Source organism: Rhagoletis zephyria, unplaced genomic scaffold (genome assembly GCF_001687245.7).
Source record: "Rhagoletis zephyria isolate East Lansing unplaced genomic scaffold, Rhagoletis_zephyria_1.1 Rzeph_scaffold_02512, whole genome shotgun sequence".
Taxonomy (NCBI): Eukaryota; Metazoa; Arthropoda; class Insecta; order Diptera; family Tephritidae; genus Rhagoletis; species Rhagoletis zephyria.
In genome coordinates this window covers 40,750-54,184 of record NW_016159596.1, presented here as the reverse complement: position 1 = coordinate 54,184, position 13,435 = coordinate 40,750, and the positions used below count along the sequence as shown (strand labels likewise).

Here is a 13,435-nt window from a genome sequence, read left to right as displayed (position 1 = left end):
TTAAAAAGAAGGAATTACATAAACTAAATTTGTAGATTTCGAATTCATCAACAATATATAGACCGTGAAGATAAGACGAAATTACTTTTCACAATTTTCTATTGATGCAGAAATGCATCTATGTGTTTTGAGAGCAGAAAAAATTAAAAAAAAAGTAGCTTACGTTATTTTCACGGTTATGACTCTATATATTAGTACCGGCCAGTAAATATCCTAAAATAGAAGAATCAATGCAGGGGCCCGTGAAAATTCTGCAATTTTCCCAAAACTTTTTCTGCTACGAACGAGCATACTTCACATAGCCATAGACATGTATATGTAAATAAATAAAACAAATAATTCAAATTTTTTAAGGTTAAATATTTTCACATTTTATAATTCAAATGTTCACTTTAATCAAAACCAAAAATAGTCGAACAAATTAAATTTAAATATAAACAAGAAAACAAACAAAAAATCTATCGGTTATTAATAAATTATGCATAGGTACATATTGTTAAATAAAAACTAAATTTAAAGTAAAGAAAAAAATAATAAACCACACACATACTACACATGGGTATGCCATTTTAATATCTACCCGTACATACATACACAACAATGACAACAATTATTTTGATATTAGATATTATTATTAGTAGGGGTGAATTGCGAACACATCTATGCAAATACAAACTGAATTGTAGGTGTTTATAAGAATGCATTTTTAATAAATTGAAAAGAAAAATATTTTCTAGCGAAAGCATGTGCTTATAGCTAAGTTATTATTATCATTATTATTATTTTTTTGTTTCCCCGACTTATTCAATAGCATGAAAACACAGCTTAAGTACTAGTGATGCTTATGCGATGATTTTAAAATTGTTACGCAGCAAAAACGAGTATAAAGGCTTGTTTACACTATGAAAAATTCTATGGAGTGTTTAAGGAATTAAGAGTGTTCCCACTCAAGCAGCTTTTTAAGGGAATTTCGATGCGCTTATGACAATGACATCAGTTGAGTAAGTGAATGAGAGAAAAAAATTTAGCACTTGGTATAAACTATTTTTGGAATAATACCAATGCATTTGGCAAAGATTAACTCGATAAAGGTTTAAATCAATTATTTTGACAATTTATGTATGTGTGTCGCCAAATTTGACATAGTGAAAGCAAGCCTTAAACAAATCAGTGACTGTCCGATACAGCTAGCAGCATTTGAGAGTATGTCTTAAAAGAAAAACTGTTACGACTGTAATATGAAGGCGAATACATCCTAGAACGCCTTAGCGATAAAAGGGTTGAAAAGAATAAAGAAAAAGTGAACACAAGTATTTTTTAAAGAATTATCGCAAGAGGATCATTTATACAAAAATTAAATTCAACCTTTTTTAATTAACGCGTTTTTAATGCTTTTGAGAAGGAATAATAGTCTCGCAGAATAAAAAAAAAAATATGCTTTAAAATGACCTGGAAAAAAATCTTAATTTTTATTGACTTGAAAACAGAATGGAATGAACTTTTTAAAAAGTTTTAAAATCGCATGTTTCGTGTTATTGCGTCAACAAATCCATATTTAAAGTCGCAAGAGCCGAACCACATTTATTTTTTTTTTTAGTTTATTGTATGCTGCTTTTAGTTAAAAAAAGACACCAATTCAAAATTTTTACTTTTAAAAGTAATTTTAAAGGTCTGTCTTGCCCTTAAAAGTACAATTTCTGATTTTTTTTTTTTAATTAAGATACATTTTGCGGTTCTTGCCACCAGCCAAATGGATTCCTTGACGCAAAAACAGCAAGAATATTTTTAACATTTTTCGAAATTTTTAAACACATTTTTAGCGAAACAGTTTACTATTCGCACATTTTTAATTCTACACCTCAAAAGAGTACTACGCCTATATTGAAGCTTTGGTCTATGTGTATTTATCGATATTTATCCACAACTGCTTTTATGCCCAAGCCTTAGCCCAGCTGTCTAAAAAAGCGAACTGTCATGACAGAAGCAAAACTTGGTGGCATGGACTCTTTGGAACTTCATATTTCTTTTTAACTTAAATTGATTCTAATTCATTGCAAATCTCACAAGGGATTTGGAATGTTTAAAACAAAAAAAAAACGGTTACTAGACATAAGAAATATTCTCAGTTTTATATATATGTACATCTGAGATATGCTACTAGGGTGAAAGTGGTTTACTGAGCATTAACTCTAACTAAGGTAATTTTGGGTGTGTTGCTGAGCATAAGCACTGTCACTGTTTGCAGTTTTTAAGTTAAAAAATTTCAAAAACAAAATAAAATAAACAGAAATTCTGCATCGCATTTTGTGTGTATGAAAAATGTGTTCATTGTTGTTGTGTTGCTTTTTTTTTCTTAATTCAGTTTTTTCAGTTATTTTAGACGTACACATACGTTAAATAGTAGAGTTAATGTTTAAAAGTAATTATTTTTCATAGAATATTGATTTTATATTAATTAATTTAATTGTTTAATCCTCGTTAAGTTTCCTTGCTTGTTTGTTTATATATATATATATATCATATATATATAAGTATATATTTAAATTAATTCATTTTATTCATAAAATCAGTCCATTGTTTATGTTTTTCTCGGTTTATGCCAATTTCTGTTGCATCAATTAACTATGAGTGTTTGTGTATGTGTGTTTCAGCAAACGATCTAACACTCATTCTTTACCTCTTTTCGTTTTGCTATTCATGCTTGCTAATCTACCTCGTCAAATAATTTCGTGTGTTATAAAATTTGAACGTTTTTAATTTCTGATTTCAGTTGCCCTTTTTTTTAGTTCTTCTGCTTCTGTTCGTTTCACCTAACATCATTTTTTACTCACACATTAAATGATTTATGCGTACATATGTATGTATGTATTTAAACTATGCAAGTCATTGTTTTTATGTTTTACTTAACATCTTAATTTTAAAGATGTTGTAGAATTTGAGTTATAATAAATTACTTATTGATTAAAAAAATCGAATATACTCGTACCTTAATTAAACTTTTTATTTAATCAGAGATAAATAACTTAGAAAAGATTCTCCTTTCATTTTCTTTTGCTTTTGAGTTGAAATCAATGAACGTCAAAGTTATACAAAGTGTGTGTATAAATACAAGTACATAGTATGTAAAAGAAAAAAAAAAAACAAATAATATTTTATACGTTCAATGCTTCCTCGCCACCCTCCACCCTCCACCATCTCTATCTCATTCATTCGCTTCCTTGACATGCTTATTACTGCGCGCTTCTTATACTAAGTAAATAACGTAAATATTTTTGGTAGTTGCTTACTATTACCGTTATTATATCGACTGTTCTAATAGATACTCTTTGCTATTGACTACTACAACTACTATTTTGTTGTTTTTTTTTTTTTGTAATAATTAATATTTATTTTTAACTTTCTATTTTTCTGCATTCTATATTTTCTAATTCTACTTCTTTTTGGCCGCTTTTTTCTCCGCTTTCCGTATAGCTTTCTCTCTTTCGCGTCGCTCGCGTTCCTGATCTTTTCGCTCCTTTTCGATGTTCGCCTTCAAATCTTTTAATCGTCGCTTCAGTCGATGTTTATCATCTCCACTCACGCCAAGTGTTTTGAAATCTTTCGAATCGAGTGACAACAGCGCGCCACCTTCAACATTATGTTCCTTGAAGACAGGAATGTAACGTTCCAATTCGATGCCCATAAGCCATTGCCCAACCTTTAAATGGATAAGTGTAAAAAAGGAAAATTAACGCAACACAGAAATAATCATTCGAAATTTAAAAAACTTACTTGCTCTTTGGTCCACTCATGCACTGGTCCACTTTTGTAATTATAGCAGGCGGCTGCTTTGCGATCCGAAAAACTGCTACTCGAACCGGACAAATCAATGGCACGACTGGGCGAATAGCCGGGTGAGGAACAGCCCGAGGACATGCTGGTAGGTGATGGCGGTCCGGTGGCTTGTTGTTGTTGGTGTTGTTGTTGTTGCTGTTGCCATGGTACTGTGCCAGGCGGAGAGAGTGATTGAGGTATAACTTGTTTAACTATTTGCACATTCAATAATTCATAATTAAAGATTCACATTGATCGTAACCACAATAAATAAGCAAATGTTTTTTGTTTTTTTATTCGCATTATAAGGTATTTAAGGGTATATTATTATACGAGTATTTTACCAAAACGTAGTTATGCGGCGGCATAGCATTTATCAAACAAATGATTTGTTTTATTTTAATTTTTCAATAAAAAAATAAATAAATCAATCAAAATACAAGAGCAAACGTGAAGAAATAGAAAGTACAAAAAATACTTGGGTTAGTAAATACTAGTTAGGTAATATGGGTGAGCAAATCGTAAATGCTTATACTACAGGCGTAAAACAACTATGGTAAGGACATATTAATGGCGTTATACAGCGTAACGAAATTCATAATTAAATATTTATGAAATGTACTTAAATAGTTGAATGCAAAAAATGTTAGATGCAAACGACAGCTAGCAACATTATAATATGTACTTGTAGAGTATGTATGTACATATATGCTTGTATGTATGAATTATAATAGAAAGTGTATATAGCAGGAACCACAGCAATCAATATATATACATACATATACATGATTTAATATGATTTAATACTATATGGTATATAAATAAGCAGCTTATGGTATGATTTTGTGAGGTGTTTGGCAGAGGTAAGTGATAGCATTTATTTTTTTATCGTTTTTCTTATTAGGGGGAAATATAAAGATAATTATTGTGCAATTTAATCAAACAGCTATTTAATTTGTAATTACCTTTTGGCTGTGCCTCATTCACCGCTTGTCGTATTTCATTGATTAGTGTCTTACAATTGATGGCAGCTGTGCTTTGGCTTTTGTTAATTTCTGTGTAATCGTCGCTGGAGTGACGGGATGAGCCATCGCCAAGTCGTCTGGAAAGTGAGGCAAAAAAAAAATGTTTTTAAAACCTTTGATGAAAAAACAGTTTAAAAATTACTACGCCAAAACGGTAGGATACCAAAAACATTCGCTCAAAATATTACTATAGGCTTCTGAAGACAAGAATTATGCAAGTGAAATAGCTAATTGAATTCATCGCCCAAGAATTAAAATTTTAAGCTGCTGTATATTTTTGTTGAGGTTCTATAAAACAAAACAAAAAACTCTAAAATAGTTCCCTAGTGTAATCAGCACAAAAAAGTAAATTCTACTGTAGTGAAAGCCCAATAATTTGTAATGGCAAGGGACCAATAATATTTTATGAATTAATGAGGTTTTTGAATTAGCGAGTTTTCGATTTTAAAACTTAATATGCGTGTTTTTTTATCATTCGAAACTGCAACGAAACTATTTTTTTTTTTACCCGAAAAGCTTTAAAATACTGTTAAATTTATTTCGCTAGCTTTTCTCGTTCTTCAGATAGTAAACTTAGTTCATTCTACACACGGTGCGCCATCATCAAGCGGTAAAATTTTTTACAAATATTTTTAATTATTAAACGTACATCCTTACTAATATTATACATCCGAAAGTGAGTTTGTTTATTTGTTACGCTTTCAAGCTTTAACTACCCAACCGATTCCCATTAAATTTTTACACTGGTACCATTTTAGCCCAACTTAAAATATAGGATACATTTAATCTCGATTATACGAGGGGCGTGGCACCTCCCATAAAACGGAATTTTCATACCGCATATCATATCTCAGAAAATATTTTTGATAGAGTACAGGAACTTGGTATACAAGAGGCCTAAAAAAGTTGTAGTTTGAAAGTATTTTAGAAAGAGTTGCCACCTGTTAAATTAATTATTAGCAAGCTATCTAAAAAATTAATATATGGGTGTCAAATGAAAGATTGCCAAAATACCTTCAGATTGAAATATTAGTGAGATGTTTTACAAGCGTTGCCACCCGTTTAAAAATTAAATTCATTTAATTTAAATGAATTACTACAATATGGGTATCAATCGAAAGGTTTTTGATAAGGGTTTTAGTTCTTAACTACATGTAGGAAGGTAGCCACCTATTTAAAAAATTAAATTCTTCTTGAATTAAAGGAATTTGATAATTGGAATATGTATCCCAACCTGTTTTAAAAGTCGAGTTTAAATTAGAAATGTTCAGCTTGAACATGTAGAATTTTCTGAGGTTTTTGAAGAGAGTTGCCACCTGTTTTAAATCTAAATTCGAATACAATTATTTTATAAGTTTAATGAGTTATTACAATCTAGGTTTTAATCCGAAGAGTATTGATAATTGATAAGGCTTTATTTCTAAGCAACATTTGTATAGCAGGGACTACACATGTTGGAAAATTCAAATTCAACTAGAATTATTACAATATGGATATCAATCGAAAGGATTTTTAAATTGCTTCATTTCTAAACTACATATACATGAGTATGAAAAATTATCACATTATCATTAAACCACTCAATATAGTTTTAGTTTGTAAATATTTTGAAGATATTAAAAAAATGTAAAGTCTCCTGATTTTCGCATATTTTAAGTATGTCGAGTTTAATTAAAATAAATTACACCTAATGTAGCACGCAGAAACTTTATACATTAGGCGAAGCGGGTGAGAGCGATCTAATTAGATTCTAAATTCGAACAAAATCGCATAGGAAAATTCGGAATTATCTCGGGAATTAACTGCAGTTGACCCGGATTGAGTCCTACAGATAATCGTCAAAACGAACGCAGACCAGGGACTTAAGCGAAACGACCAAAACGGCCAACTGTTGTCTGTGAAAATCAATAATGCAAATAAGTAAGCCGATGGAAGCCGAAAGGTCAGAGCTGGATACTTCAATTCAGTTAGATCCTCGCTCCGTGGGATTTACAAACATTTTTTAATTTTTGTTTTAGTTTTATTTTTTTAGATTCTTTTATTAATGTATTTTTTATTTAACTTCATTTTGTTTTATTTTGCATTAGTATTTATTTTATTAGTGGTTAGTTTAAAACTTTAATTAGTTTAATTTTATTTAAAAAGTCCACATCAACAATAATTACATTAATAGCCAGTTTCACGAAATCAATTTAAGTGAAAAATCATTTTTTTATTTTTTTGAATTTAATATGGAGGCTGACCGGTAAAAAATCATTTCTCACTTAAATTGCTTTCGAGAAACCGGTAAAAAATGAAAATAATAATTGGATGATTTAAAGAAAAATTAAATGAAAATTCTGGTGACCGTGGTATTCGAACCCACAACCTCGCGGCTCGCCTAATCCGCATAACTGCCTGTCAGGGCACAATTTTGATCAGATCAACGTTGCAGTCTGTCTATGCCATTAGTATATTTCTGTCGATTGATATACAAATAAATGCATACTGATAGCAAAGACTGCACAGCATAGACAATTTTTGGAAACCGGAAAACAAAATTAACAGTTGCTGGATGACGAAGATAGAGCTAACTTCCTTGATTTAAAAAATAGCCTCTTAGAACTAGCTATTAGAAGTAGTCTTCGCTAATGTCACTGCAGATAAAGCATCGTAAATTTATTTTAATGCCGTTCGGGGTAATGTACCCATATTCGAGAATACATTTCTAGATTCGAAAAAAATGCAAGACAACTAGATACTAACCCATTTAAGATACATTCTCACAGTTATCGAATTAGTAGGTATTATTTCATCAAGCCTTAACTAAGCTATATAAAAGAGCTAACTAAAAAATGAAATATAAGGATGAATTTAATGAGTAGGCTTTCTTTATTTAGCTATTCAGACACCTGCATGGTGAAATTATATCAGGTGTAGTAATTAGAGTGAGAATAAAAATTTTACACTATCTTCTTTGAAAATCTGCTTTGAAAAATTTCTATAAGATAGTCGAATGTCAAGCAATTTAAGAAAATAAAGTGAAAAAGCTGCTTTATTACACTTCACCTGTTTATAATTTCACCATGGTTTTTCTATAATAAATATATAAAAAAAAAAAATAATAATCATTTTTCTACACTCACCTCTCACGCTCGGACAACGCTTGATTTAGTTGTTCTGTAAACGATGAAGGTGGCATCTTACCACTTATGATGGCACCCGTCGGTCCGACTCGTCGTCGACTCGGATACATCCAATTCTCCGATGATTGTTCATTCTCGGAGAGTTTATCGTTTGAGCCTAAAATTGAATCGTATGAACTATTGAGATCACGATTGCTAGTACCGAACGTAGTCATGTTGCTGCGATGAAAATCACCACCACCAACACTAACGCCACTGCTGCCCAAGCCCATGCCCACGCCCACGCCCACGCCAACGCCCAGGCTTACGTCGGGTGGCGAACCAATGGCACTCTTAAATATATTCGGTATTGTGGAATGACCAACACCAGCAGCTGCTGCTGCTGCTGCTACGCCGGTCTTATTATGATCCTTGTGCACTTGCGCATACAATTGATTGATTTGCTGTTCGCGCGCTGTTGCAACACCACTGCCCGCAATGGCGGTCGAATTCAACAGAATGGCAGTAGTTGTACCGGCAGTGACGCTGTGATGGCCATTGGTGGCGGTGGCATGATGCTGCTGCTGCTGTTGTAAGTAATTGCGGTGGATAACGCTACTATTGCTGCTGCTGCCATTCGAAAGTCCATTGCTATCCGAGGCGGCGCTGGCGTGCACATGTGCCACTGTAGTAGCAGTGCCATCATCCTCGCTGTCATCGAGCGCGCAATCTGAGCTGCTATTGCTGAGCGTGCGCTTGCCAAAAGAGATGCTTTTAACGCCGTTGTTATTGCTGTTGTTGCCACTGGCACTGCTGCTGCTGTGACTGTGACTGGTGTTAATGTTGATGCCAGCGGTGGTGGAGGCGGCGGCGGCGGAGGCGACGGATGTAGTGCTATGAATTTGGCTGTTATTGGTGTTGGAGGCGGCGGTGGCATTAGTAGCGTTGTTGCCCGCTGCGTTGGTTGTATTGCAATTGCTGGTGCTGTTGTTGCCGTTGTTCGCTGTTGAAGGCAGCTGGCGATTAGCTAAACCACCACGAGATGCTTTTTTGTTGATATTTTTTTTTTGTTTTTGGTTTTGATTTGAAAAGTAGTGCAAGCGAAGGCGCATTTTGTGTTTTATTTGATTTTGAGCGGCAGGCAAGCGGCAGCAAAATTTGAGGCGGCAATAGTGTATTTGTTTTTTTGATTTGTTTTGTTGGTTTGTTTTTTTGGACATAAGCACATCAACAACACAAACAACAATATATATGTATGTATATGAAAATGGCAGCAAAACGGGACACAGGCACAATTGAATTGAAAGAGATATAGAAAGAAAGGTACAAAATACAAAAATACAAATAGAATTAGAACAAAAACCTAAAAATTGCAATGAGATGACTTTATGAATTAGAATGAATAGATATTGTCTATTATAGTTATGTACATATGTAGTCAAATATATACTGATTAATATATACATATGAATGTATGTACTTGAATGCAAAGGAGAAAAAATATANTGTGCACATAATTTAGTAGAATTGTAAATTTTTTATTATTATTATGTTGTATTTATTGTGTTAATTACTATTTATTTCAAATTATTTCTGTTATTTATTAAATTGTCCACTTTAGATGTTACACTATTTTGTTCAGGGGTTAACTGGAAAAATAAAAAAATTAAATTTTTTCACCTACAAATTCTACATACTCTGAAGAATATTTAAAGCGCTTTCCCATTTCGAAATTCAAAGTACTTCAGAAGTTACAGCAGTTAGAAAGAAGAATGGCAGAAAGACTGTGAACTTTTTTCTTGAGCGTTTTGCTCGAAACGACTTTTTTAAACTAAAGATGCCGTTTTTAAAACGAAGATCCTTTGTCGTGGTTTTTATATCCAAAAAATTCGACAATCGACATTCGATTATTTCATTAAAATTTTGGTTAATTCACCTTTTTAGAAAAATTTTTTGTATGCAGTATAGCCCATTGAATTTTAGTATAGTTAAGTCCACATTTTATTATGCGGACTTCCTACCGATTTTTAGAGATTTTCTTCTTGGCGCTCATGCACATTTTCTTCGACATAAAAAAACTACAATTTTGAGCATACTTGACAAAGAGAAAATGAGCAACACCTTCAGCAAAAAAAAAAAAATAAAAATCTACATATCAACAGTAACAGCCCAATATCTTCCAAATTAGTTGTACCGGCACTAAAATTCAATGGACTACACTGCCGACTACATTTTTTTCTAAAAAGGGTAATTAAGGTAAGAAATATAGTGAGGGGGAAAAAATATGTATTGAAAACACTACACTTACACTTACGTACACTTTTGAAAATAGCGGTTAATTTTGAGGTAGATCACACATTTTTTTCTTTTGTGATATAAAATCAAACATCGAAAAAAATTAACCGTTTCCCTAAGTAGGCCTAATAGTTTATGTAGTTATGTTAAATTCTCATATCGCTGCCTTAATATAGAAAAAACGGTATCTCACATTTTTAACCGACTTCAAAAAAAGGAGGAGGTTATCAATTCGTCGGAATACTTTTTTATTTTTTTTTATATATGTATAATATATGGACCCCGTTAACCGATTTTTATAATTCTTTTTTTTTTAAGGTACCTCAGAGGTGGTACCATGGTTTAGATCCGATCATTTGATAATGAAGAAATTAACGGTACTCTTAAATTTTTATATGAGAATTGAAGTCGGTTTTGAAGCTGAAGCTTTTGGATAAATCTGGAAATTGAAACCGTTAACAATTACTTACAATTAATGTTTGTGATTTCCGTGTTTGCCGGATTGCAGTGTTGTTTCTTTGTAAAAATTAAGTAAAAGGCGTTATTTGACAAAATATATGATTTGATACTGGGAGATCGATTTTTTTTTGACATTCGAATCGATTAAAACCTGTAACCATTGCTACAAAAAAATACATGAGCGCTTTGAGCGACCTCTAAATATTTTTTGATTTCGACATAGAACAATCCGAGTGAGTAAGCTCAAACAGACGGCAGCGTTAATCCGGATTAGCTTTAAGAGCATTAAAATTTCGACTTTACTTTTTTTTTTGATCACACTAATGTTTTTTTTTTCAGAGGAGGAAGCACCGAAAGCCTTAACCCCAAACCAGTCAGTGTGAGACTTTAACCCACTAAACCTCCTACCGGCTACGTACCGGTACGTGATCACCCTAATGTGCATACATACATATGTACGTGAAATACAATTTTTTTAAATAAATTTCATTATACGCTCCAAAAGAAATCAATTCTTTACCTATTTTTCGCAAGTCAGTGTGGTGTAACCGCTTAACAAGTTCAACTGAGTTTTACTCGGTAAACAAAAAAGCATTGCTGTTTAAACTAAAGAATACGTTTTTTCCAAAANTTTTTTACATTATTTTTATTTTTTTACATTATTTTTATTTTTTTACTTATTTTTTCGATTTATTTATTTTTTTACCTTCTTTATTGTATTTGTTTATTTACTTTATTTGGTTGTACTTAATCTTAAGCCGATTTATTTTTAAATTTGACTTTTAATATCGAATTCTGTGCACAAACGTATAAAATTACCGCCACCAACAAAATTTTAGCTATTAGTCATTCTTAAAAGAAACCAAGCCAAAGCATTTCCAACTCACAAAATATTTTTAGACATGTATAAGAAAATAACAGTTTCCTTAAAATGCAATGCTGCATACAACTTTAGTTAATTATTTCACTTCCACTCCGACTTACCTAAATCGATTTTGGTCTTTGTAACCGAATTATCCAGAAGTTCATGTTGCGGCACTGCAGCATCCAATTCGTCTTTAATTGGTACTTTACGTTCCACTGTAGCCGTTTTCACACCCTCGCCATCGGGTGAGAGATCGGAAATTTCCGTATCCGACAATTCGGTTTCAAGTTTCTGGAATAGAGGTTTTGGCGGCGCTTTTCGCATCATTTGAGGCGTCAATTTGAGCGTGGCGCTATCGTATGGCAAACCTACTGGGAAGCCAGCCTTACGTTGTGTCTCCTGCAGCTCGTGTTCCAAATTGATGACACGATCTTTCAACTTCTTCACGAGTGCATTGTATTCGGTGTCCTTCTCTTGCAGTAATTGCTGATAGAATTCCTCCCGATGACACATATCCACCTCGCGTTGTTGATACTCACGCACCAAACGCTTGGCCTTGTTATACTTCTTGTCGAGTGCCATGTACTGGCCCTGTGATTGTTGTAGCATATTTTGTAGATTTGCAGCCTCTTTCTTGATGTTGGTTAGCTCGCGTTCGCTTTGGCGTAAACGTTCGCTGAGCAGTTCGTTTTCATTGCCGGTTGTTTCTAATTTGACGAGCTGATGGGATGGCGAGAAATGTGAAGAAGGAAGTTTAATATTTAAGGAAATGAGGAAGTGTTTATTAAATTATATGGTAGCATGCAAATGAAAGCTAAATTCGTGGTGAGTATGATTAGTAATAAGCAGAAAGAAAAAAGCGTAAACAAAAGGCGACAACACCCACCTTACGCTTCAGCGTATCAATAATGTCGTCTTTTAACAGGCAACTCAATTCGCTCTAAAAATTAAACAAACGAAAAAATGAACATTCAACAAAATATCTAAAAAAAAAAATTAAAGGAAATAATAGTATGTGTATAAAAAAATGGCTAGCAATTAATTTACAGTTATTGTACAAAAATTAAATATATTCCAATTTTCAAAAACAACAAAAAAAGTAAATCGGGCGAAAACGAAAAGACACATGAATTCGCTAAAAGTTATTAAACTATTTCGTTCAAACCAATTACCGCTTTGTGCTGCATTTTCGTAACGTTTGTATCGTTTTATGTTTTTGTTTGTTTTCGGTTTATTTTTCGTGAATCCACGTCATAAGTAAATCACATAAAGAAACGTATAAAAGGTTTAAAAAGATTAAAACTCTGAAAATACTCCAACATTTTTTGGGGGTTTAAAAATCAATACCAATTGGCGCCATATTTTACATACCTCCTGTAGCAGTCTCTTCAGAGACTCTACCTCCTGTGAGTGCGTAGCCTCGACCTCCATTGGATGCTCCACTTGTACGGGACTCGAGGGTCCCTCGCAGACACTAGAATTAGCCGAAACTGGCTGTGTGGAGTCCTCCGAGTAGTCGAGTGTGCGACGTAAATATTCTTCTTGTTGTCTGTAGCATAATAAGCAAATATTAATTTTACTTTTATAAATAAAACCAAAAAAGGACACCCTCACCTTTTCAGTCGTTCTTCCTTTTCGCGATCCGCTTGCAAACTCAAGCGTATCAATTGTGCCACCTCGGAATTTTCCGGATCACGTTCACGTCCAATTTGAAATTTGACTAGACCAGATGTATTGCGTAACACCGATGCGGCATACGCTTGTGTTACGCCCACTAAACTTTTGCCATCCACTTCGATGATTTGATCGTTAACCTGAGCAAATTTAAAAGTTTTAACTGAAGCAAGTACAAATGCGCTCCCGCACGTCCACCT

At 33.1% G+C, this 13,435-nt stretch overlaps 1 protein-coding gene across 2 annotated transcripts in view; it reads right to left on the bottom strand.

The window, feature by feature from the left end:
* Positions 1 to 2,809: 2,809 nt before the first annotated feature.
* LOC108367039 (uncharacterized) overlaps positions 2,810 to 13,435 on the bottom strand; it is a 45,661-nt gene continuing 35,035 nt past the window's right edge. The window contains exons 5-12 of one of the 2 annotated variants that reach the window (XM_017621561.1): positions 13,176 to 13,375; positions 12,933 to 13,110; positions 12,734 to 12,742; positions 11,681 to 12,281; positions 7,964 to 8,987; positions 4,779 to 4,915; positions 3,772 to 4,025; positions 2,810 to 3,697 (exon numbers count right to left, since the gene is read on the bottom strand). In XM_017621561.1, coding sequence (XP_017477050.1) covers positions 3,431 to 3,697; positions 3,772 to 4,025; positions 4,779 to 4,915; positions 7,964 to 8,987; positions 11,681 to 12,281; positions 12,734 to 12,742; positions 12,933 to 13,110; positions 13,176 to 13,375 — 2,670 coding nt within the window. In that variant the 3' untranslated portion in view covers positions 2,810 to 3,430. The remainder of the gene's footprint in view (positions 3,698 to 3,771; positions 4,026 to 4,778; positions 4,916 to 7,963; positions 8,988 to 11,680; positions 12,282 to 12,733; positions 12,743 to 12,932; positions 13,111 to 13,175; positions 13,376 to 13,435) is intronic. The other variant, XM_017621562.1, reaches the window with a different exon arrangement.